This window comes from Scomber scombrus, chromosome 6 (genome assembly GCF_963691925.1).
Source record: "Scomber scombrus chromosome 6, fScoSco1.1, whole genome shotgun sequence".
NCBI lineage: Eukaryota > Metazoa > Chordata > Actinopteri > Scombriformes > Scombridae > Scomber > Scomber scombrus.
In genome coordinates this window covers 16,673,820-16,700,931 of record NC_084975.1, presented here as the reverse complement: position 1 = coordinate 16,700,931, position 27,112 = coordinate 16,673,820, and the positions used below count along the sequence as shown (strand labels likewise).

The 27,112-nt window shown below is 41.0% G+C and overlaps 1 protein-coding gene across 1 annotated transcript; it reads right to left on the bottom strand.

Moving 5' to 3' along the window:
* Nucleotides 1-1,580: 1,580 nt before the first annotated feature.
* Nucleotides 1,581-26,091, bottom strand: kcp (kielin cysteine rich BMP regulator). Its single transcript, XM_062421666.1, has 46 exons — nt 25,989-26,091; nt 24,285-24,808; nt 23,954-24,026; nt 22,958-23,229; nt 22,707-22,875; nt 15,998-16,071; nt 15,789-15,882; nt 14,972-15,054; nt 14,789-14,882; nt 14,627-14,706; nt 14,443-14,528; nt 14,267-14,357; nt 13,891-13,990; nt 13,680-13,765; nt 13,358-13,451; nt 13,134-13,283; nt 12,951-13,057; nt 12,779-12,872; nt 12,513-12,686; nt 12,340-12,422; nt 12,153-12,246; nt 10,893-11,075; nt 10,563-10,733; nt 10,283-10,456; nt 10,094-10,176; nt 9,848-9,938; nt 9,689-9,771; nt 9,431-9,604; nt 8,655-8,834; nt 8,255-8,519; nt 8,019-8,101; nt 7,843-7,936; nt 7,592-7,765; nt 7,354-7,436; nt 6,735-6,855; nt 6,555-6,637; nt 6,151-6,250; nt 5,950-6,038; nt 5,189-5,291; nt 4,940-5,082; nt 4,480-4,652; nt 3,725-3,836; nt 3,539-3,640; nt 3,248-3,412; nt 2,809-3,109; nt 1,581-2,092 (listed from the first exon to the last, which is right to left on the bottom strand). The coding sequence occupies exons 1-46, from the start codon at nt 26,089-26,091 to the stop codon at nt 1,872-1,874; spliced, it is 6,276 nt and encodes a 2,091-aa protein (XP_062277650.1). The 3' UTR covers nt 1,581-1,871.
* Nucleotides 26,092-27,112: the final 1,021 nt, after the last annotated feature.

Genomic DNA, 27,112 nt, shown 5'->3' with positions numbered 1-27,112 from the left:
GGAGAGTAAAAGAAGGCCAAGTTATGATGGACAGAGCCTTTATGCAGGAGAAAATCTGCTGCGTTTCAACATACCTGTGTGTTGTCTGTGTCAAAGGTACAGGACTGTGCGGATCCTAAATCTGAGTTGTGAGCTTTTTTGAACGTATTAGGGTCTGTGCTTTGGTGCAGGCAATTCAGGACATGAGGATCGATGATTTCTAGTGAGTCCATTACATTTAGAGGGTTGAGACTCCCCACATTTAGAAGCTGGAGGTCCCAGTACAGCTGAAGATGATAATATATATCATAGTATATACTGTATATATACTGTATATGTTACTGGGTTTCTCATACATATAAACATTTCATTAACTACCTTTTCCTTCTTTTCCCTCTCCCTTTCCATTTCTAGGAGAACGTACAAAACATTTCCACCAACACAGGACCAGCTATTGTCAGCTCCTGCAATCTAAACAAGACACAGGTACACACTAATATTCTTTAATGAGAAATTAAAAATGTATCAAATGCCAGCTACTTTCATGGTGATGTTTGTATTTAAAATATATCTGAATTTCTACCTTCTTCATTGCCACATGTGTTTCGTCCGTGCTAGAGGGAATGTGAAACATTTTGCGGAAGAGGAGACTCACGTCTTCAGTGGAAAACTCAGCTCCGACAGGCATGCCCAGAGACTGGTACAGACCAGCAATACAGTCCTGAGGGAAAACATCATTACAGTATTTGTAACTTAGACATGGAAAACAAATGCAGCTCTCACCTAACATTAAAACATCTTACCTGCTCCATGTTTTCACCACGGTGGGCTGATGAATTATACATGCCATTACTATGGTAACAGCAGTCCTCTGAACAACAGCTGAATCAGGTTACCAAGCAACAAAAGTGACAGTGTATCTGTCAGAGTGAGACAGAGAGGATGAAATGTGATACAGGACCATGTGACACATTACACCTGTGTGAAAAACGTTCTGTAGCATTGAACTACAAGTGAAAGTTGGTGGATCCCAGCCCAGAAACTGTGTTTGTGTTGCCTGGTTCATACATTATACGTCTGGTGAATAAAATACCCACTGGATTTAGTGTGTAATATCATGGTAACCAATTAAATATTTGTCCACTGTTGTTATTAAATTATTATTATTATTTTTTAACATTTTTGCATGTTCAGCTAATTTGCTAGAACCCTTTCTAGGTTAAACAAGCAATTAACTATAATTAATTAACTATAATTAACTAAATTACAAATATACAAACACTCTGTCTGCATTATTTTACCCCCAACTGGTACAAAATTACATATTTCTTCCTAAGAAATGTCCTGAGAAATTACTAAGAAATGACTGACCTGAAAAACAAAGTGCCACCAACATCATCCTTATGTCTCAATGATTAATGACTTTTATCTCGCTCGTCAAACAGAATATGAAATACCACAAATATTAGTGAAACTTTTGTTTATTTGTAAAATGGAGAAGGAAAAAGGAGTACCTGAGATTATGTGGCTTACTGTTTATACAGTCAGACATTGCACAGTGCTGAAATTGAACCTGTACAGTAAACATATGCTCACTTGATAGTAAATAATATAATTGAAATAAACTGAGGACAATATTGCATAAATGTATCAAATAAAACAGGTAGGGAAGATACCGATGGTCAAATGAAAGTTGAACAAATTAAAATGACAAACTCTTGTTTACTATAAATATTCAGTGCTGCTGAAATACAGAAAAACACATATCATATAAGTTCATTAGTTGATTTTTTTTCTCCTTTCATTTCCAACATATTTGTTATACAGTAACAAAAGAGGTGGCAGTGCATGTGTGAGTGTACAAGTCTTCATTTGGAAGTGAGCACCAAACATTATGAGGGGTTGCCATGTATAATCTTGGGGCACTTTTCTGGGTGTATGCAGTAGTTGTTGTGCAGCACCAGACCAGCAGGACACTGGCAGCCTGGGACACAGGGCTTGAAGCAGTGGCTCTCTATCACCCCCAGTGGAACAGCCACATTAAAGCAGGTTACAGGGCATGGGGGGCCACACTCGTCAAACACAAAACCCCTCTCCACTGGACAGCCCACAGCTGTGGAAGACAGCAGCAAACAGTAAAACAAAGAGAGAGGATGAGCACATTGTGACTGCTACGGTGTCAAAGCTGATTTACTCGACCTCTGCTGGTGACCAGTTGGAATTGACACATTATCAGGTATCAAAATACCTGCCACATTTTACATGATATAGTATGGGCTTTTCATTTTTCTATCTTACTGAAATGTTGTGCATTAGTAGTTTACAGAGGATAAGATTTTAGATCCTAAATAAGAACATAAGTCATAATGAATAATGAGGAATCTCAATAATTGATATGACTAACACAGCTTAGTAAAAATCTTACTTATTGGTCTTTTAATGATTTTATTAGCAAAAAGCAGATGCCTTTTTGGTTAAGCCTGGTGATATCCTATATATTGGACATCTATATATCTACTGTGTATAGTGTGTCAGCAAATGAACAGACCCAAACTAACAATACATTCATTGTAATCCCACATACACTGATCTGTTGCCGTAAATACTCAGTAATGTACCAAATCAACAGATGAAAATAGTTCAAATGTGCTTCTTCCTCTTGTTTACTAAATACTACAGTGCTGTTAAATGAAATTATTTAACATTTTACATTTCAAATGACAACAGTTTTTTAAATTTTAATTTAATTTTCAGCAGGAAGGAACTGGCTTGGGGCTGAAAACCAAAGACTTTGATTTGTAAGTTTTGGTTAATGTTCGTTTCACTCACCACACAGCGATGGACTCCTCCACTGCAGGATGACACCAGACTTCCTGCACTCACTGGTGTAGGCCTCCAGTGTATCACACAGGCACTCGTCCGTATTGGCCCCGCAGGCGCAAAGGTCATACACACAGGCTCCATACCACGGTTCAGGAGGGACCACGCGATGGCAGGGCTTAAAGACAGCAGACTTTAGCACCTTACAACGAGCATTAGCCCCCTTCTTGGCCTGGTAACCTGCATCTTTACAGGGGTCGACATCCTCACCCGGACGACAGGATGAGAGGGAATGGCTACCATTTGTGACCTAAAATGAGAGAGTTGACCAGTGGTTTGATTTGCATGTCCAATCCATCAACAGACTTGCATATATATAAAAATGTAACTGAATTTCTTTTATTAATTTAGTTAATTCTAATTGTCAGTCTTGTATCTATTGTTTTACCCTCCAGCTGTTGCCAAAGCCAGATTCTGATAGGGTGATTTTTCCGCTGGGCATCCGTAGATCATCCTGACGGTAGTTGTTGAAGTTTCCACAAAGGCCACAAGTTCGGCCTTTATAGGAGCCTGGCACACTCACTTCTAGGTGTGAACGGCCATTCCACAGCACCTAAAGGTGAACAAGTGGGTGTGTGAGTGTGTGACATATGTGGGAGTATCTGAACTGATAGTATATCCAACCACATAATATCCATAAAGGAAAGGAAAGGTGCAAGCAAACAAAAGAAGACTGTACCTTGAGTCCGATGTTGGTATTGAGTAAGATGGTGTTGGTTTGGCGTTCTACGTAGATGTGCGGTTCTCTGAGGAACGGCAAAGTCACAACCTTATCATGGACCTGGAGATCAAATTTGGTTGAATGAATGCATAACACAATCATAACTGTACACACACATTTCATTCAGTACGTTTACACACAAACCTTCACAACCCAGTCCTGCAGTAGCTGCACTGTGACGTCTCCTATAAACACGGTCACCTCTTTAGTCCAGGACACTCCTTTACGCCCACGATCATCATTAGTGGCATGAATACTGTGCAAACAAAGAGGGGTAATTGCAAAGCTGCACCGTTTAACCTATTATATTTATTATTTATGGAAGTTTGTTTCTTTGTTGAAAGGTCACATGAAATAGCTTGTTGTTTTCTTCTGTGGATTAACATTGTTCTGCATAAAATAGGATATAGTGGGAAGGACTAATCATCAGGATGGTCTTGCTGGCAAAAGTCAAATAAAGTCAATGCTTTACTTTACAGCAGGTTACAGAGGGGCAGCACCTTGAAAATGTAATGTTTTTGCAAATTGACATTTGCATGCAGCTTCAATTATCTTGCTGCAGCTAATGCAGGTTACCTCAAGGACCATAAGCAAATGATTACGATGATGAGAGAACATCTGTGATCACATCTGTGATCACATTTATTAGATGTAGGACTAAATTAAGGATTATTTTCATTTTTTTTTCAATCAATGAATAAATAATTTTGTATATAAAATGGTGAAACATAGTTAAAATGCAAACAGTCTGAACAGTAAACATATTTAGTTTAGTATCATGTATAACAAAGAAAAGCCTCAAATCATAGCTTTAGGGTTTTCAACTACTTCACTACATACACTACATACCTTATACCCATAACCAAGTACTCTATTGTACAGCAGTTGTCATGACTCACCTAAAGTCTCCTCCTTTACAGTCCTGTGCCAGGACATATGTGCACGCTCCCTGAAAGTGCAGCATGCGGCCATCGAAGGTACGGTAATGAGGGTCACCGAAGGCAATGCAGGTGGCTGGACGAGGAAGGCAATGAGGACAACACAAACCTGGGACAACCGCTGGCATCTCATCCTGAGTGCAACAAACACACGCACGCACGCACGCACGTACGCACGCACGCACGCACGCACACACAAACACACACACACACACACACAGGATCAGTTACACTGGCTATGTACCTATGAGGAACTCAGGAGAGTCAGAGCGAGCACAAAGGAGCTATGAAATGATGAGAAATGTCAGGTGTTTAATTTCCCTCTACAAACTGGGTTCTTAGAGAAGTTCAGCATCATGGGAACATTTCTGAACATGATGTAATACTGAAAAAGAGTGTGTGTGGTTTTTTTTATACTCACTGTTGCACAGGTGAGGGGAGGGCAGCGTTCACTGTGACAGTGTACGTCTCCAGACACACATGTACAGCTAGTGCACACATCCACCTCCCATTGTTCATTAGACTGATACACTGTCCCCTGGTGCAAACATGACACTCCTGACTCTACAACACATGCACAAAGACAGACACACACACACATGAAAGTTATTAAGCAGAACTTTCTGCAAACACTACCACAGATGCTCACTGTGTTGGCTGGTTGTGATACCTTGGCATTCATAGCAGCATTTTCCGGGAATCTTCACTTGTTTTTGGCCCTCCAGACAAACCAGAGGTAAACACTCTTCAATGCTGCACTCAATATAGCCCAACTAAGAAGCACAGAAACAACAGATTACTTATAAGGTGATGGTCTGAAGATATGAGTCCTATCAACAATCTCAGGTCTAGTTTGGGCAAACATTTATCTAATATTATGCAAGTATAATTTGGTTTCTGATATGTCCACTTGTAGTTTTCTTCAGCTGAGACACATCTCCATAAGTATTTTCTAACTGCAGGCTTTTGCAAATTTGACAGTGAGTTTTAAAAATGTTTTTTTGATTATATTACTGTTTTTAGAGCTTGCCACTACCCTGGCCATCTGTTTGGTATACTAACAACTGATCTGTTTGAAATCTTATAGCTGGACCCATCTTTTTGTTTTTTTTTATTTTAAATGACTCCTCAAAACTCTTTTAAGGCATTTTTTCCAGACTCAAATGAAGCTTATTTAGTGTAGTTTCAGGAGCAGTACCACACCTCAGCTGTGATACTTCCAGCAATCCTATCCCCATTGTTTTTCTTAATAAATCCTTCAAATGCATCTTGTTGATGGTGTGCTCCTTGTAAATGAATACAACATTTTTACTCCATCTGTGTTAAAATGTGTTCTATTATCTTGTAAAGCAAATATTGTTTTGAAAAGTGGTGTATAAATACATATGCTCATGTACTTGAAGTTAATCAGTGCATTTAAGTCCGACTCACATTACAGGTGCATGTGACACAGTCATCATCACTGTCTGTCCAGCTGCTTCCGTTGGCCATACGTTTATTCTGACCCTCAATTACACATTCTGTATGAAAAACAGACAAATAAACCTCTGCAATCATGAATGTGTTACCATCAATAAGACTTTAAAATTAAAACGAACAGAGAAAAGAGGGAGAAGAATGGACTTATTCCACCTTTACACACGGGGCAGCAAGAATCCAGAGGGGTGAACTGTTCATTAACGGGGCAAGTAAGTGGAAGGCAGATTTGGTGCAGGCAGGTCCACGTTAAGTCCTAAATCACAAACACAGACAGTATCACTGCACTGCAAAATGTCACATAGTAGTTTAAAAAGCTGAATAATTAGATTTATATGTGCTGAGATGTCTGATTCAAACCAAAACCAACTTTGCTCTATTGTAGAAACGACTATAAAAATAAAAATAAAATGCAATTATATACAGTTAAAGACTATTATAAGCTGTGCTAGATGTGTCAGTATTATTCATATTTCCTAGCTCAGTTGAAAAATCACTTAATTGTCTTCATAATATTTCTAACATATTAATGACATAGCACAAGAAAAGTGTTGCAGGACCTTGCAGTGGCAGGTATAACAGGGATTGTCTGTGGCCAACACCTCATTGCCAATCAGCGAAGAAGTGCAGTTACTGAGAGGCTCTGGAGAGAGAGAGAGAGACATACATATGTTACAGAGCTCAGTGAGTGCACAGCAGTGTAATATGTAATATATTATAAAATGCTATAAGGTACTGACGTGCACAGACAGGACAGCAGGAGTCTGGTCCAGAGAACAAGATGTTACTCTTTGGACAGTCAACCAGACTGGGACATTGCTTTCGATAACACCGCATATGCTGCTCTCCATCCGGCATCACCTGTGATACATACAGGTTAGAATACAACTACTACTAATACTATTTACTAATTTCTACTATAGCTAATACCATAGTTTATGCATCATCCTTATCTATTTCTATTACTACTGCTTCTACCTGTATTACTAGCTAATTAAAAGATAAATAGATCTACAGAACATTAATTAGCAACTATTTTAATAATGTATTAATAATGTATTTAAGTCATTTTTTAAATTATAAATGACTTTTATATAATGACTTAAAATTCCTGTCATCCACTGGTTCCAGCATCTCAAATGCTCAAACTGAGTATCTTTGGGTCAAACCAAGCAACTTAAAAATGTCCTATTGGGCTCTGGGAATATCTGAGAGCCATTTTCTGAATTGTGTAAATTGAACTAGTAATTATTCAATAATTAAAGATAATTAAAATAATTGTTAGTTGCTTAAAACTAAACAAAAAAACATAAAGAGTCAATTTCAAGTTTCCACAATTCAGGTTTGTAATCATCATACCTCACAAGTGCAGATTTGACAGGGATCATTGGCTGGATGGAAACTGTCCCCTGGGCCGTATACTTTGCCCTCAAATACACAGTCTACACAAAAACAATAATATAAGAATATCAAACACCATAACAACATCTAGAAATTCTACTATGAAACATACAGCTTAATTCCTTTAGATATTTTCAGGGCCAGGAAAGTCTTCAAAGACATATTGCTCCAAAAAGACTTTTGGTGATTTACTTACCAGCACACACAGGGCAGCACTCTCCGGGCACATTGATGAAGTTGATACAGGGAGATAGACAGTGTACTTCAGAGCAGGTTGTCACACCTTCCACACACATGCAGGTCATACAGGGGGTGGAGTCTGCAAACCAACTGGTGCCCTCTATATGCTCCTCACCCCCATACACACAACCTGAAAAACAAAAATTGAACCACTGGTAAGAATATTTACTCTTGTGCTTAAACCTCTTACTAATCTGTGGTGTTTACCTCTACAGCGAGGACAGCAGGCTCCTGGATCTGTCCCCTGGTGCTTACAGGGCAGCTTAGGACAGTTGGGAGATGCACACTGCACCTCACCTGCCTGGAAGACATGAACAGATTAGAAAAAAAATACAAGAAGGGTACATTTACATAAGGAAAAAACAGAGATTGAGGGGTCAGACCTGACAGGTGCAGGTGGAGCAGTGGTTTGAACGCAATGTCCATGTCTGCCCGTCATTGTACTCTTGTCCATCTGACATACACACTGAGACCAGAGAAAGGCAAGAAACAGAGTGAGAAGGGGAGAAGGAATGTTGCTCAATCTTGAGAACACACATTTTCTAATTTCCTGGTTAAAAAAAGTAAGAAAAATGAGCAGAAACACAAAGGCCTTCAGTTATCATTCATGCAGAAGTACCTTTGCACTCAGGACAGCACTGTCCTGGCTTCGGAACAGGTCGGGCACAGGGTATTGGTGGGCAGACCAGGGGAACGCAGGTGACCGTGCCTCTGACACAGGTGCAGCGCTGGCAGGGGTTGGAGGAGCGTGTGAAGGTGTGACTGTGAGAGTGAATGACGCCTTCATACAGACAGGAATCACAAACAGGGCAACAGGAATCTGAAGGGACGGGATGGGAGCACTGGATTGGACAAGGTCTCCTCTGACAGTTCACCACCTCATTCTGATCAGAGGAGAAGTGGGAGGGAGGAGAAAAAAGAAGGAGGGGTGGAATTAAGCGAACTATTAAATAATTTGAAGTTGGATCACATCACACTCAGATAACTTATTTTAATTTAGTACGAACTATCAGACTGACCAGACAGGAGCATGAGGAACAGGGGTCAGAGGGTGAGGAGAAGGATGAGCCGGACTGATACTCTTTTCCCTGATGCAGACAAATCCCTGTGCAGATGGGGCAGCAGTCCCCTGGAGGGGTCATTGGTCGCACGCAGGCAACACTTGGACAAGATACATGAACGCACACCACACCACCATTCTATACAGACAAACACACATTTATAGTTCCAAATATCTTTTGGAAGACATTGGACACAACAGTAAAGAAGTGGCTTATTCTGCAGGACTGTAGACATTTCTATGAACATTTGGACAACATTTTGTTTGCACTGAATCTGTGTGTCTCATGTAATTTATTGTAACTACTGTAAATCTACAGCTGCTATCCTGCATGAGGAAGCAGAGCCAACTTTCAAATCTACAGGGGGTGAGGATCTGATGCTCAAAATAACTCCACTGATTTTACATAGCAAAGTCTGTTTACACTCTTTGTTTCTTTCTTGGGAAGTACTACTGCATATGTGAAAAAAGTTGTATCAAGCCCTTTGTGGCTCCACAGAGAGCTGTGGCCAGTTTAATAGAGAGCCTCAAAGGATGTGACACAAGGAAGAAGTCTGCATTGAATAAAAAAAGACGATATCTCTTGTTCTCTTGCATACATTTTGATCAATTTGTGTGCAGTATCTCAAATTGACATGTTCTGTTCACAGCTCCAACACTAACAAGAAAGAAAAAGTAAAAAGTAACTAAGATTGTTGGATTTTAAAGTAAAGTATTAAAATATGTGTCGAATACCAGACAGGAGCAGAGCTGACAGCGATCTGTAGGATGAGGGAATCTTTCTCCATTGAAACAATCTCGCCCACTAAAATTGCATCCATCACACACTCCACATGCACAGCCGTCCAGCGCCGGGTGCGGGCATGACACAGAAGGGCATCTTCGCTGTGTACACACCACTTCACCTCTCTATGGAAAATAACAATGACAGGATAGACAGTTACTGTAATGTTGCAGTGAGGTGACCCAAAGTTAAATACCTTTCTCACTCACTGAGCATGTGCAGTCTTGGCAGCCTTTCTCTCCTCCTGGAAGGATTTGTCCATCAACATAATTCACACCTTGGAAATGACAACCTATGCACACAGTGACACATCAATTATTTACTTGCTCTACATAACATGCATTGTGATAAGTTGGGAGCTGACATACCGTCACAGACAGGGCAGTCACATGGGTTGGTGACCGGGTGAGGACAGAGGGCTGCTGAACACGGCTTCTTCACACATCGCACATACCCAGCCTGTAAGGGAATAAGCACCAGGTGTGGTCTAAAGAGATTAACTGGCAGTAGAATGTGTGTGTGTGTGTGTGTGTGTGTGTGTGTGTGTTTGTGTGTGTTTGTGTGTGTGTGTGTGTGTGTGTGTGTGTGTGTGTGTGTGTGCGTGTTTATGTTACCTGGCAGGTACAGTCAGAGCAGGGGTTGCCTGGGTCAGGGATGGACTGTCCATTAGTGAGAACTGCACCATTGTAGAAACAGCCTGACAGATGAAGACACATATTTATGTTGTCATTTTGTAATCGTGGAAATGATGAACCAGTGATGATAAACTAGGAATTTGGGAGTTTTATTCTGACTTTACATACGTTCACATTCTCCACAGCACTGGCCAGGTGGTGTATAAGGGTGGCTACACTCTCCATAACAGGGTATTTTGGTGCAGACAACCTCACCTCCATAACAATAACATACACCACAGGGGCCTTGGTCATCACCAAACTCAGTGCCGTCAGGATATTCTTTACCATTAAACATGCAGCCTGCAAGTAGAAGATGAGATCAAATTAGATTTTTCTCAATGAAAACTGTTGACAGGGTTTATCCTACTCTTTATGAAACTGGCTGTTAAGTCTTCCAATCACTCACCATCACAGGACATGCAACACTGTCTCTGGACAGGGTAATTACAGTTTGACGGCGGACAGCGCTTTCTCTCACACCGGACAGAGCCCTCACGACACATACACACAGCACATTGGTCTGATACGTCATCCCACGTCTCCCCATTAGCTCGCTCTCGACCCTCATATAGGCAGCCTGCAAGAGGAACATATACAAGAAAATTTGAGACAAAAAAATAGCAAAAAAAATGCTTCAAACTAACTGGGGTCTTTTGTCACAAATTATGACATTGTGTCAATTTTGCTTTTTCCTGTTAAATTGAGAATTGTTTCCTTTTAAGGTGAGAATGTGTACCTTCACAGGTTCGGCAGCATGCCTGTGTGATTGGGTGAGAGCATGGAACGAAGGGGCAGGGCTTGCGTTGACAGTGAACTGTCCCGTTGGTGCAGGCGCATGATTGACAGTTGTCGGTTGGGTGGTAGAAGCGCTCCGTGTGTCTATAGGGTCGTTGTTCATACACGCAGTCTGACGGGGGAGCTGAGGGAACATCAGTAAAAACAGTCAAGAAGAGTGTGCACCTAAACCACAATTTTAGCTCTGATCATGTGACATCATCAGCCAAGAATCTGCAGGTTGCAAACTTACATAACGAACAATACCTTAGGTAATGTAACAACTAAGCTATTTCAGTCTTCATGATTTATTAATGGTGTTCATGTAGTAAAGTCTGCAGTTAGGGCATGAAGTCACACAAATTCATTATAATTCCTGTACCCATACCATAAAGTGTTACCAGTGTAATCAGTAAATAAATTCAGTTTGTATAGTATAAACCTTCAAACTCTAAATGCTTGATTAATTTTAAACTTATGCTTTAAAACGTTTTGTAAGCTCTCTGTTCGCCAAATAAGGATAAGATGAAGATCAAATACAGTCATCATTTAATACAGGGTGATAAAACCTCAATTTAAAACATTTTAAACTATAATAAAGAGGAACACAATAGCCGCATGTAGAATAAATATTAACAGATGAAGTAAATATACAAAAGAGAGTGATATATAGTACATAACTTTAAATAGGACAGAAATATCACAACAATAATATATATGATGAAACTTTGTCAGTGCTATACAATTCTCAAAACTAGACTCATATCCTAATCTAGTTTTGATTATCTTATCCTTGGCTCAAGACCAATAAATCCACCAAATCTCAATGTGTTACTTTTGAAAATGTTCTCAGAAAAGGGTGAAAACACACCCTCCTTCTGATCCTGCTTAAGGTCAAAGACCCCATTAAACAGCACACCTACACAGGTGTTTTCACTTATTTGCCATGTCAGTCAAGAACTATACTTGGTTGACATGTGTCTGGCCCTCTAATCAGTTTTGTTGCAACTTTTAGGGTGGGAGAGATTACACAGTTGTAATTCTTATTGGTTCATGAAGTTTAGTGACCTGATATAATTCCAACATAGCTTCATCCAACTATAGCCTGAGCAGATTTCAGAAGCCAGAAAAATGGAAAACACTTGTGTGGGTGTGCAGGGCCATTAAAAACCATTCACTGCATCGTTACTGCATTGAACTTTTCACTCTTGCATGTCCTTACCGGGACATTGGGGGCAACAGTCCCCATGCAGCACATTGGGGTTAGAGCATGGCAGTGGTGGACATCTCTTCTTCAGACACTTGACATTTCCATTCTATAATAGACACAACACAGGCTGGGTTGAAAACCAGTTTCATGGAAAAACATAAATATTTAGCAGTGTTAGACATGCTCTTCTTATTCTTACTATGCAGCTGCATGTTCTGCACTTGTCAGTAGGATGGGGAAACTCCTGGCCATTGGGATACTCCTTCCCAGCATAGCTGCAGCCTAATGTAAAACAATATCTTGTCAGTTTTCAGATGTTACTATGCTGGATGGTTTTTTTTAAAAATATTCCTGATAGTCATAATTTCTCACCATTGCAGTTGTTCTGACAGCAAGTTCCAGGCAGAGGAGCATTACAATGAGGATGGGGGCACTGTGCATGGTGGCAGTCAACTCTGCCACTCACACACTTACACTCCTCACACACACTCACAGGGTTAGGAAAAGCCTCTCCATCCACAAACACACGGTTTTCAAAGGAGCAGTCTGGGAAAGACAGAGACAGACATAATTAAATATGTAAATCCATAACTTCAAAATGTACAATTAGATTTATATTTTTTTCTGAGTTTGGGTACCTGGGCATTTAGGGCAACACTCCCCATTTGGTGTGTATGAGTTGGTACAGTTGAGTGGAGGACATGGTCTTCTCTCACACTCAACAGTGCCATGCTGAGGAGGAGAAGGTAACACTGTGTCAGCAGGTTTGTAGGTGGACAGCACATTTTGTGTGAATGGAGGCATGCTCACCAGACAGGTGCAGATGAGGCAGGGCTGGTCAGGAGTGGTAAATCTCTGTCCGTTGCTATAAATACGATGGTTATAGTTGCAGCTTTCACACACTGCACAACAGGAGCCTAAGAGGGGAAAAAAATAGATTACACAGTCATCTGCATACAAACAAAGGTCAGACACACACTCATGCCCTGTTACCAGTGATCTTGGTGGGATGCAGACAGTCAGTGGAGGGGCACTGTGTGTGTGTACATAAGGCGTCTCCATTTACACAGGTGCAGCTGGAGCAGGGACCCTCAGGCTGCCAGTTGGAGCCCTCTTCATATTCCACCCCTTCTAACACACATGCTGTAATAAGAAAGCAGGGATTTTGTTATAAATTGACTGATGAGCTACACCTGCATATGTGTTTGTGTGCATACCTTTGCAGATTGGACAGCAGAGATGTGGGTCTATAATAGGGTTGGAGCACTGGACAGGAGGGCACTTCTCTTCATGACAAATTACGTTTCCTCCCTAAAATGCACAATATACATGCAAAGTCAATAAATATGGTGAAGTTTAAATATCGACCTACAAAAGAGATTTGCTGCCTATTATAATTATGATGCATATTAGATGGTGTGAAAAGGCTAATAAGTCAAGGAACATACTGAGCTCTCACACAAAAAAAGATGACAGAAGTAGACACATTTCCTGTCTGTGAATGATATTTTTTTGCTGGAGTATACCGCATGGACTTGCCTTACACCGGCACTGCAGGCAGGGTCCGCTCCCAGCAGGGGTGACAACTTTTCCATCAGCATACACTCTTCTTTCATACTCACATTCTGTGAGATCACACACATACAATGATCTTGAACTTGAACAGTTACAGTGAAAACTACTTCAAAAGAAATGGAAGATGACATGTAAAAAAAAATTCTGAACAAATTTATATACAGTATACACCGACCATTGCATGTTGGGCAGCACTCTCCTTTGCGCTTAGCTGGATGACTGCAGTATGTTGTGGGACATGATGCGCCCATACGCACACAAGACACTTCACCTGCCTAACAGACAAGACGGGATTAATATGTCACTCTGATAGAGTATTCTACGATACATTCATTTGCAACAGCAGCAACATTTTCAGCATTTTCAAGATAAGAAAAATTATTGATTTTCACCCTTAACCCCAATTAATTTAATCCCATTTACTTCGGAAAGGTACAGTAGGTTTTGACATGTTTTCATTGAACCCCTGGGTCATTAAACTTTGCCAACCCATCATGAGTAAAGTCACATGACCATCACATAACCACAAAACTTTGCCAGATTGAACTCACAGAGCAGCGGCAGTGGAGGCAAGGGTCTCTTCTGGAGGAGAACTTCTGTCCATCCAGATACACCTTAGACTCATATTCACACTGCTCACACCTACAGGTCACATAAACAACATGTTTCCAAAAACTGCACATTCAAAGTAGGATAATTATGGTTGAGGCTAGGCAGGTTTGTTTACCGTGGGCAACAGTCTCCAGCACGATGTATAGGGTTTCGACAAGGCAAGGCAGGACAGGGATGGGATGAACATGCCACATTTCCATTCTGGAGGAGAGAACACAGATATACTTTGAAATAAAATGAATCATTATTGATTTATATGCAAAAAGATGAAATTTAACGATGATAAATGATAGACATACCACACATGTACACTCTTGACAACGGTCTTCAGTGGGGATCACAGCTCCATTAGGAAAGTCATGACCATTCACACCACAGCCTGATAGACACACATGAGCACACACTGTGTCGCTGTAACTTAAACAACACACACAATGCTACAGCAATGTAAAGAAACCCACCTTGACAAACTGGACAACAGGTATTTGTTGGAGGAGCAGCTGGGTTTTTACATGGGGTGTAACATTGCTCCCTCTCACAGTGAACATGACCTTCCTGATGAGAGGAGAGAAAAAGATCACTAGAGATAAAGGCGACAGGAAAAATGGGGGATTAAACTGACAATTATTTAGTATCAGACTCACCAAACAGTAGCAAATATCACAGGGATTCTCCAGTGGTCGCCACTTTGCTAAGTGATCATGCTGGATACCAGAATGGATACAACCTGAACACATTAGATGATGATAGATGGTGCAACTGGCAGTAAAAAGGCTAAAGGTTTATTCACACTAAATCACACAGGAAAGAAAACCACGTCATCTCTCAGTGGGATAAACTCATTTTTCACGCCAAACTTGAACGAATCTTTCCAGGTTTCAAGGATAAATATTGTATACTTACAACTCGGGAAACACTTTTTATAGTTGTCGAAAGAATTGAACTGAACTGTCAATTTGTATTATTGGTAGAGCTGTTTCCAGATCATTTATTAATCATAAGGCCAACTGAAATCACTTTTAATAATTCTTCTTTGCAGTCAAAAAATTAATTAGACTAATATTAGATTAATGAGTTTAAAATATACATTTCTGCCTTTTGGTGTCAGATTTAGTGATTTAAGAGTAGATATGTATACTCTATTAAAAAAGCAATCTGATTTTATTTGGACTTTAAACTAACAGCGAAATGTATTGACTGCTCAAGGATGGTTTATGTTGTGTATGTTCTGCAATCACAATTTATCACTCTAGAATTTTTTACAGACCATCATAAGAAGATTGTTTATATAATTCAAAAAAGGTATATTAAATGAAGACTAATCCATGTGTGAGCCCCTAAACAGTACACATATCTATCCAATAGTGATATTTTGAATAGTTTTCACAGCGTAGCCAATCATCCTGTGTTGTTATGGGTTGATGCTATACCCAGAAAAGTGATGTTTTCTACGCCCCTTACCTCTGCATCGCTGGCAGCACTCTCCTGGTACAGTCTCCTTTTGTGTGCAGTCCAGTGAAGGACAGGGCAGGGCTGAGCACTCCCTGTTACCCCCCTGTTGCCAAAGGAAGGACATATAGGTGACAGTAGAGGATGAAAAGAAAAATGAAAAGAAATCATTCAGCCTCAATGAATGTTTGTGCCAGTGTTGATGTATCTCAAATACTCACCTTACATGAACAAGTCTGGCAGCCATCTATAGTACTGTAGGACACATTATGAACTGTCCCATCTGGCTCACACCCTGAAGACAAGACAGATGTTTAGTGCATGCCCAGTTTTAAGCTTCCAGGTGTGTGTCTAAAAGTGGTGAACTAACAGGAGTGTGTACAGATAGTTTAATAAAAGAGTAATGTGGAAATAAGTTTGAATATTATAGCTGGTTTTGCCCTCCACCCTGTCTGTCTATCCCTATCTGCAGATTTTCTTCACCGATTCACTATAGGTCACTAGGGAACATCTGGCTCTGCTCTTTCTCCAGTAATGACAGAACAGTGTGGTTCTGATGTAATATACACGTTCTCTCAAAAAACACAGTGTTTTATGGTTTGTAAACCATAACCAAAAGTGCCTGCTGCCTTCCAGCCGTTAAAAACTACTACCGGCAAGTCAATTACTGCTGAAAGACATTTACTGCACGAGAAACAAGAGGAAGACCTCGCTTGTAATTTCCCTACAAAACATGTGAGATACAGCCCTGATATTCTGTGACTGTCTGGATTATTGTGATGACAAAGGGTCATTTACAGTAATTCATTACAGTGATTTATTTAAAGTACTTTTCAGTGTACTCTTCAGTATACATACCAAACCCTGAGGCACAAAGTCACTCATTTTTTTCAAGGGCTTTCAGGGAGCTCATCAAATACTATTTTTGCTTAGCTTGGACATTTCAGGAGATAATTATTTTAATGACAACAGAGACAATGTGTTTGTGTGTGAGTGAGGGCAATAATCACAGAGTGAGAGAGGGGCTAGTGAGGCTGCCTACTGTGCCAGCAGCCAACAGGCATTTCCTCTAGCAAGCCAAGCATGCATGAGATCAAAGTGTGTGGGATTGTGAGTCTGCGAGTGTGTATCAACTGTGTACCAGTGAAGTCTTCTGGCCTACATGCAGAAACAATTAAGTGAAAGATGGATGAAAAGGCATAGACAGTGACAGAGAGCAGTCTAAGGGGTTGAGAGAAAAAAAGACACAGAGAGAGGACAGAAGATATGTGGGAACACAGAAGCCTGAAATGTACACAATAGGCAGGACAAGACACAGAGAGGAGTGCGGAGTGGGCTGATGAAGAGAGCGAAAGAGAGGGAAATCTTAAAAAGGCCAGTTCAACATCAACTAAAGTGCCACATGTTTGTTTTACTTGACTGTGTCAGGTGGTGGTACACAGTTTCTTTAAATGTTTTCTAAAACGTTTTCAGTATAGTCCCTGCACACAACTATACTGCTATAAAATAAGTTACTCTAAATCCTGTGAGATTTTTGGCAAACGGAAGTGATACATTTTAATTTTAGCAGGCAAACATATAAACCAGCAGTATGGTTGATTCAATCTACATTAATTAATTGTGCCCCTAGCGTAACATGATGCAAATGTGACACTGAACCCATAGAAAACTATACAAACTTCACAATGAGAAGACATTGGCAAGCAGATCCATACATATCCAGTTTATATGGAGCAGTATTAGCATTCATTTAGTCGTGTTCCTAGCCAACAAAGATAAGTCCAATGTTCACTCTCCACTAGCTCCTGTTCTGTGTCCAGAAATATCTGGCTCTTTAGCTGCAAAATACTCCACTATAGTTAGCAGCTAGTTGCTAACTTTGTCTATGTGCTGTTTGGTGCTAGGAAGATAGTGTTCAACCAGCATATTAGAGCATTTTCTTTTAAAACAGAGAAAGAACAAAACAGTAAAAGGTGTGGATGGTAAAACCTAAATAATAAGGTGAACAATGCATTTGTCCCAACAGCAAGATCTCTTTCCATTAACAGTGTCCCAGACCTTGTTACTCCTAATAAATCTACAGACCTCCCAGTCAGCAGTTTTCAGTGGAACATCTTTAACAAATTATGAAAACTCAGTGACAGTGAAGTCTGTGGATCATTCATACTAATGGGGACATTGTTACTGAGAAGACAAGTTTTTCTTAAATAATTTAAATGTTATTTGTCAATGTTGTGTTCACCACAAATTATTGGTGCAAAAGTTAACATTTCATATTGGATTATACCCAAATATGAGCAATGAGGTATTTTTTTCCCCATAAGAATGTTATGCTATCATCACATTGGTAATTATGAATGATGTCTTTGTTTATTTTATTTTCTTAGTCCTTTAAACAGTCATCCCGGTCATAAAGTACTAGTAGGTCCAACAGTCAAATGTCCTTTTCTCAAAGCTGGGAAAAGTACTTTATTCTTCCATTTTCCAGGGAGACAGTCCAGTGTTTACCAGCCATGGCATATTACTTGGTTTCCAGTGGTTGGATCCTGCCACTCTGTGAAACATGAACCACAATTGCGCATATGGCAGACAGCCTTCGGGTAACCATGGCAACGAGCCTGAAGGCAGAGGTCAGGGCAGGTGATAGGCGCAGAGCCAAGGGGACAGCCACTGAACCAGTGGAGCTTGAAACAAAACCTACAAATGTTTTGAGGGAAAGCAGATAATAAAAATGGTGGAAAAAAGATTCATTATGTAACTATTGACATTATGACCTGGTAAAGCCAGCCTAAATAGCCTATACTCAGTTTTAGTCTCAGTTGAGCATTGACTGATTCTACACATCAGCGAGGTTAATGGGGCGCTTTGAATATTCATCACTTTAGTAAGGATACAATGAGGTCTGTCTGTGCAGTTGATATCGAAAAATGTATTTTACTGGATAGTGAATAAATGTGATATATTTAAAAATGGAAACAAAGACCAATCGCAGCCCAGTAAGTGGTGTGTTGGTCCAATCAGGTTTAGGAAGGAGTCATATTGATGTCTGGTGTAAGGAGAGCCCTTGCCAATAAACAGTTGTATAACTTAAATCCTGCGGAGGGAAACAAAAAATAGGGCCTGGCTATTAGTACTTTTTTCTTTTAATGCTGATACCTGTGATCTGGTGTGATTGGAAGCCATGTGGTGCTCCTATTGTGAGTGGCTGCCATAACAGTATCATCACTTTCTTGCTTATTTTGTCCCACCCAATTGTGCTCTGGTTCACCATTTGGAGCAATGCTTTCCTCTGGACTATGAATCATCCAGTCCTGTATGGCCCAGTGCTTGGGAAGTGAGGTGATTGGAGGGCAGATACGGGGGATGCGAGTAAGAGCTTGGTCACTGGATGACATCAACAGTTGCTGGGTGTGGAAGTAGAACCGCAGGTAGTGTGGTCCATTGAAGAACCAGTTGCAGCCGTCTTTGTCATAACCATCTGTTCGAAAGCCAAAGGCATCAAACCCTGCCCGATCCAAGCTAAAGGGATTAAACCCATAGATACTGAAGCCTTTGTCACTGAAGAGCTCAGACATGATCTTGTCTGTGAGTACCTTTTGGTTATTCTTATCCTCTCCATCTGTCTCTTGATTCTCTTTCTTGTCTATCTTAAACATCTCATCCCAATGCATACCAAACCAGGAGACATTAGAATGGTTGAAACCATAGCGATTGAAACCAGATATGTCATATCCATCCCTATCAATGAAGTCACGATTAAAGCCATCTTTGCCAAACTCCCACCTGTCCCAACCGCTCTGATCGTAGCCTTCACTGTCGTAACCATCATGGTCAAAGCCATTGCTGTCAAAGCCTCCACTGACAAAACTACTGTGGTGTGAATTGTGCTTGGCAAAGCTATGCTTCTGATATTTCAGACTTCCTTTTGTGTGTGTTTGTAATGATGTCATATTACAAGGTGCACCAATGGTTATAGGCACATATATAACACACGTCTGCTTCTCTGAAGAAATTACATCATCAGGGGTAACATCAAAAGGTTTCATCTTCATATGCCTCTGTCTAGCAGGGTAGAGGGGGTCATCCTCTTTAGAAGTTTCTCTGTCTGATCCATGCTGATGTTTCTCTTGCCACTGTGCCCACAGTTTGTCTATGAATGCCATGTGTGACAGGTATAGAGGGTCGTAAGCAGCCAAAGGTGAAGCCAAAAGGCCGCCCACCCACAGCCTAAAGAGCCCAGAGAAGGTTTGCAAAGATTGGGAGAACAACTGGAAGTCTGCCAGGTTCACAGCCGCCTGCAAGGTCACTGCATCTGGCAACCAAACCTGAAGGAAGTAGTGGAAATCAATTAGACAAACCCTGTAACTATAATAGAGCCCAAAAAGACAATTGGCAAAATATAAGGAAGAATATAACAGCATGGTGATAAAAAGTACATTGAGGTTGGCTGTCAATTAAAAAAAAAAGGATAGACAAACCGAGGAGTTGAAACTCCGTCTGAGACAAGGGGACCAGTGGGAACGAGATGTCCTGCCCTGGAAAGGGTGATACTGGACGCAATCAGAGCCGGGCTTGCCGTTTCCTCCAAACAACCCAGCCTGCCAAGCAGCTGAGGACTGCATTGATCCAGAGTCCACCGTCCACTCAAAATATGGAATTGCCAGTTTGCACGATGACAACGACTGCAGCTCACGCTCCACTAATCTCAGGAAGTAGCGGTGCCAGGGGAGGAAGAAGGCGTGATCACCCACTTGAGGGGAAAACTCAGCCCTCAGGAGTGCAAAGCCTTTCCACACAGCTATAACCATATGCAAACACATAGAGACGGAATTAAACCGCTAATATTTATGATTAAAAGGTGAATTCAAAATAAGTTAAATAACAAGGAACAACAACCTTTAGATTAAGTCTTACCTGGCCTGGTGTATAGTTTCCTGACAGCCTTTTGGTACAAACTCCTCTCTCTTATTGTGAGGTCTCTAATCTCTTTACGCTGGGTCAGGTGCCTGCACACACAGTCAACTCTGCCACTGTGAGTGCATACGCACTTTTCACAGCCTTGCCTGAACTTTTCTCCATATCTCCAGAGCTTGCGTTGAGAGAAGCATCCACAGCCTCCACCACATCTCATGTCTGAGCACTTTACTCCAGGGTAAAAGCTCACTACCTGTGTCTCTCTAGCTTTGTCCTTCACCAGGGCTTGGCACTGCATTATTGTGAGGTAATCACAGGTGTAATTGAAAGCCGGATCCTCATGGCAGTCAACTATTTTTTTTTCTTGCTCTCTCTTTAGGTTTTCTTTTAGGACTTCCAATTCCGTAACGTTAAAGTCTATATTGCCATACCATGTTTCATCCTCTAAATTGTAATGATCGTACTGCCCAAGAGTGCTGTCCTCAGAGGAGATGTTGTATCCATTAAGATGGCCAGTGGGAAGACTTGGTTTGCGGAGGCAGCATGCTCCCAACATGCACTGGTCCCTACAGGCATTAAAGGAAGGGAAGTTGTTGCTGCTGTTGCCAGTGCAGTAGAGGAAGTCCTCACAGAGGCCAGAAGAGGGATTAAAGGCCCAGCGGCGTTGAATTGGCCGCACCCCTTCACAGCTGCTCCCTGGTTTGGGTACCCAACAAACCTAGAAGTGGGGAGGGGGGACACAGGGCCTCTTACCCAGCCTTACACCCCACTGCAAAGCCCATACCCAGAACTGACAAAGGACAGAAATAAAGTAGAGCACTGCTATTGGGCTCACCCAATCCAGCAGGCCAAGTGGCTGTATGTTCTACAGCTAAATATAACAGGAAATCACAAAAGTGATCTAAAAACTAGATAAGTCACATTAAAGGAATAGTTTGGCAGTTTTGGAAATACACTCATGCCAGGACACAGTTAGTTTAGCCTACCATAACACTGGAAGCATGGTGAAACAGTAAGTGTGGGTAAGGCCAAAAGATTGAATTGGATTAAAAAATCAAGATACAATGTGCTCATTAGTGAACTTTAGAGGTGCTGGTATTTTTTCCATTTGCCAAGCTGGCTGTTCCCCATGTTTCCAGTCTTTCTTTAACTGTCTCCTGGCTGTCCTGGTCAGCTTTATATTTAACAAGTTAACATGAGAGTGATATTGATCTTCCTGTTTAATTCTAGATAAGACACTATTCCTTTAACACTCACTGCTATAGTAGCAGAGATCCTTGTAAAATTAAGCAAAGTACAAGATGCAACTACAAACTAATGGCTAAAAAAGTAAATGCTAACACAACATGAAACTATAACAAAACTACAGCAACACAAAACTTAACAGAAAGGGGTTTCAAACCTTGGTTTTCATTTCTGATTGTGACCCACCTCAAACATTTGAAAAGTTCTGGAGACCTGCCGGGTAACCAGACATACAATAAGAAAACCTTCAAAACTAACACAATTGTAACACTTACAGTGTTCAAAAACACACAATCAACATAAAAAAGGGGGACTGAACATACATTTTCACAATGTGGACCAGAAAGATTTGCCACCAACATGGAAATTTTGATGTTTTGTAATACTCTACAAATCTATTCTAATCCACTACCTGAGTCCTGCACAAGAGTACCTGTCTCAGCTGTCTGTGACAAACTGGTCCTTTGGTGTTGGGAGGGCAGGAGCAATGAAACCCTGCAGGGTCAAGGGTCAAGACGAAACATACACCTCCATTTTGACAGGGGCTAGACAGACAGGGGTCTGGGAGAGGGATGACCATCTGCAAACTAGCTACTTAACATCATTTGAATGTGTGTTAGTATCAGGCTGTTCAGTGCTCTTACATCATAAGTAGATTGTATGATGTGTTTTTTGTATGTGTGTGACAAAGAAAGAAACATAGAGAGAAAACACTTGGAAAAGGAAAAACAGAGACAGAGATTTGACAGTCAGAAGCTGAGTCATTTTTACCTTTGATGTCAGCCTGACATGTGACCTTTCCAGATGTGCATGTGCACACAGTGTTGAGGTCAGTCAACCAGCGATGACCATCCTCCAATTCACGTCCCTCCCACACACATTGCTGCCTCACACACTCACATCCCTCCAGGTACTGCACACGTGACTGTAGGTCTGCATTCTGTTACAAAAGAAAATGATCATGTCACCTCATGTTGCATCAATTTTCATGAAAAGCCAAATATTAAGAGCACATTAGTTACCTGAGCTTTGATCATGTCCAGCATACGCGCCATATCTTCCAGCCTCTTTTCTAGCCTCTTCAGCCTGTCGTCTTTCTGTGCCTGGGAAACAGATTTTACCCCTTGAGGAGATCCTGGAGGCCCCAGGACCACACCTATATGCAGCTGGTCACTCTGGATGTTGTGGCTTGTTTCAGGTTTACTGGTGGAAACCCCGTGCCGCAACATTCGACCGCTGTCAGTCCGAGAATTTGGGTTACGAGTGTCAGTGTACTGAGATGGAGGCAGATCATCTAGAATGAGACAGTTGGTGGGAGGAGAGGGGAGTAAAACAGAGAGATCCCTGAATAATTTTTGAATTAATAAAAAACACATTTTGAGCCTAAACAAACATCCAGGAAAGCACTGTCTAAATTAAGACCCACACTGAGGAATAATTAACTAACTGTTTGGGGGACTTTCTGCCCAAGGGCCAAAAGATATTATCTGCAGTCATGCACATTAACCACAATGGTCCTTCAACTGAGTTTAATTCTATATGACAATGAGAGGAGAATCTCACAGTTTGGGAAGAAAGAGTTAAAAATGAAGTGATTTACCCATTCATATAGCTATTAATGGCAAGACAGCTCTTCACGTATCTAAAAATCTTATCTCACCCCATATAAGAATTCAAAAGAAACTAAATTACCAGTGTCAGTAATGCGGAGAAGGAATGAAAAAAAAAGGAAATTACACTGCAGCCTCTGGCATACTGTAAACTGTCACTACATGCTGCAATCTGATATACAGTGTAGATGTAGTACAGGCGCAGGCCTGCATACACATACAGAATCCAGAAACAGCAGAGAGTCAATCATAGCTCTCCGTTTAGCTTTGAAAGGTCAGTGTTTATTTTACTTATTTATTTCTTCTGTGCTCACATGGAAAACTCACATACATCATTTGCTTTCACTTGATCCTCAGAACAAAGAAGATAATTTACCCTCAGTCTTGAAATAGATAACCTTTCTCTACCTGTAACGTTGTCACAGTGCCATGGACGCCTTAGATATGCTTTCATGGAAATCTCAGCTGTCTTCAAATGCCCCTGTATTCATGAACACAGCAATGGTAACATATTAGTTTACAATATTTACATAAAGAACATTGAATGGAGGCAGAAAACATGAAATAACTGTAAAGTTGTGTATCATTGCATATATTTTGGACATGCTATATTGTAGTTCAAAAGACTGTTATGTTGTTTTTTGTTATGATTACAAGACTTAACATGATAGCTAGTAAAAAATACTAAATACTGTCCTTTCAGTATTCATATAGGCATGCAGTATGGGCAAAAACTCACACTAAATTTGCTTTCTCTCTTTCCCGGTGTGCTGGCAAGTGTGACGACAACATCTTGAGGCAGTTCCAGGTTGATCTTCTCTTCACTTTTTATCGGTATAACCACAGCTTCTTGACATTCTACAAAAAAAGCCAGTCTATTATGCTCCAGGCTCACAGCCAACTGTACCCAATCCTCCTTGGAGAAGGGGTTTCTCCTGGGGAAGTGAAAGCTAGCAACTCCTCCTTCAGCCTGGTAGTCCAAATGGAGAGTGTCATTGACGGTGGAGGAGATCATTTGGAGAATGGGTGAGGATGGAGAGGAGAGAGAAAAAAGGGTGGCACTATAGCCCACCGCCTGCTGCCCCACCAAATGCACCCCCATGCTCCCCTTAAGGTTGGAGTATAGGAAGTGGGAATATTCACGAGGGAGGGTCAGATAGGGTGCTCTGGGACGTATTCTGTACATCATGCTGCCGTGACTCTGCAGTCTGGCCACACCACTCATTTGGTTGGACATGTTTAGAGCTGCCAGAAGATCAATCACTAGGAAGGAGATGAAACAGAGAGTCAGATTCTGAGACACAAACATGTTCATACTGCATGACATCAAGCTCTGTCTGAGGATGACACTGTGGTTTGTGGGGTAAGTCTGTGGGAAAGGGAACCCAAATGAAGCCATTCATTAGCTGGTCACACATGGCTGACTCGTGGACCTCAAACAACACCAGCAGGCCATGATAGACAGCCCTTAAAATGAATGCAATCCAACTTTTTAAATCTACCTAGAGATAGCTCTTCTCTTGAAACTTGAAGCTAAATAAGCGTTTTAAGGTTTTTTTGGAGATAGATATGGGACAAACCATTGCCTGCTATATCAAAAAACTGACTTGCCTGCTCTATCAAGGAGGAGGGATCAACATTTGTTCTTATTGATTTATAAAGCTATTTTACAATAGCCCCTCCACCCTCCAATCGCTCAGCCCTGTTTGAAAGCTGGCAGCCATTGTACCTGCTCACAGTGGCTCATCATGCAAGTACCAAAACTTCATACAGTGTTAGGAAGATCTGTTTTCTGTTACTGTGTCCCACAATGAAAAATGTTTCAAACAAACAAACAAACAAACAAACTTCAAGTAGGCCTCTTTAAGTCAAGATTTAATTGATAAATGTATTGATTGTAACTGTCATTGCTTTTAATGTTTTTAATTAGTATTAGTCTTAATATTTTATATATTTCTCTCAATGTCAAGTTCTTTCTTTAGCATTGTTCATTTGTTTTCAATTGATATAGCTATGCATTTTTCTTTTATGGCTATATGATTTTAGTTGTGTCTGCATTTGTTGTAATATTTGTACCTCGGCACCACTAACAATTAGGGTTCTCCCTCTATGTTTTCTCGAAGCTTTAAATGAATAAAATGATGATGATGATGATGATAATGATGATGATGATTACGATGACGACGACCATGATAATAAATACAGGACTTTAACTTGCAATTGAGCACTTTCACATTGTGGCAATGCTAGCTCCAAGTAAAATACTTCTTCCACCACCTCCCCAATTTCATAAATGTTGTTTATTAGTAGCCTATAAACATAAATGTTATCACTTATTTTTTTAAATGTATGAAATACACAACATTTTCAAACATGTAAACCATCAACAATAGTCTCAGAAGTCGATGACTAATGGGTCCCAATGACAATTTTGTAAACTCACCGTTCTCATGATTTGGACCAGGGTGTCCGTGCACAGACAGAGCCAAGATCCAGAGCAACTGTATCTCCAAAAGCATGAACGTCCTCAGTTTGCAGCTCTCCATTCTCCAGACGCAAAAAAGTAAAGTCTGGATGAAACTCCAAACACTTCACACAAAAAGCCTGGTGTTCATCGTATTTTGAACTGTCTGACTGTGCGTTTAAGATATCCCTTGTTACTCCGGAGCAGACCTTTCCCAAGAGCGCGCGGGGGGAACATGAAACATCTGGATGCAGGCAGGGCGTCACTTCTCCGCAGTCACTTCACATTCCCCCCCGGGGCCACATCTACAACACACTTTCAGTGCATGGTCACAAGGTAAACTTGATGATTATTTCAATAACAATTATTAGTAGCCTATCCTTTTTCAAGAAAAAAAGGCACACATGGAAAAAAAAAAAGTTCAGGTGTGCAGTGCGTGAGGTCACCGGCTCTTGTCTCTTGTCTCTTGTATTTAGCCCCAGAAGGATAGCTGTGAGCGGAGTCTTTTCTTCCCCTGTTTTCCTTCTTTTTGGTAGGAAAAAACTCCCTCTCCACCCAGCACTGCTCAGCGATGTTGATTCCCAAGGACCCCCGTTTTGGTTATCAGCTAAAACCTGGTCTGGAGACTGGAGGGGAGCCATACGTGTGTGTGTGTGTGTGTGTGTGTGTGTGTGTGTGTGTGTGTGTGTGTGTGTGTGTGTGTGTGTGTGTGTGCGTGTGTGTGTGTGTGTGTGTGTGTGTGTGTACACAGAGAGAGAGAGAGATAGAGAGAGAGAGAGAGAGAGAGAGAGAGAGAGAGGGCGGGGGTAAACACAAGTAGTCATGTTTCACTGCTTTGGAAACACTCCAAGTGTGCATCCCACTCTGCTCGATACCGGACAGACGATCCCTGCTCAATCTGGTGCCAGACTTGTTTTCCAACAAAGAGAGTCTGCAGTGATTATATCCGTTGAAGGAGAGCCAGACTCCTGCAACACTCAATGAGACGCTGTGTTATCACACCTGATTGTAACTCAGATTATTTTACCTTCTGTGCGCATACCAAACAAAACCTCATCCATGACTCATAATAATCAAAGCCTGTAATAACCAAAATTAAAACT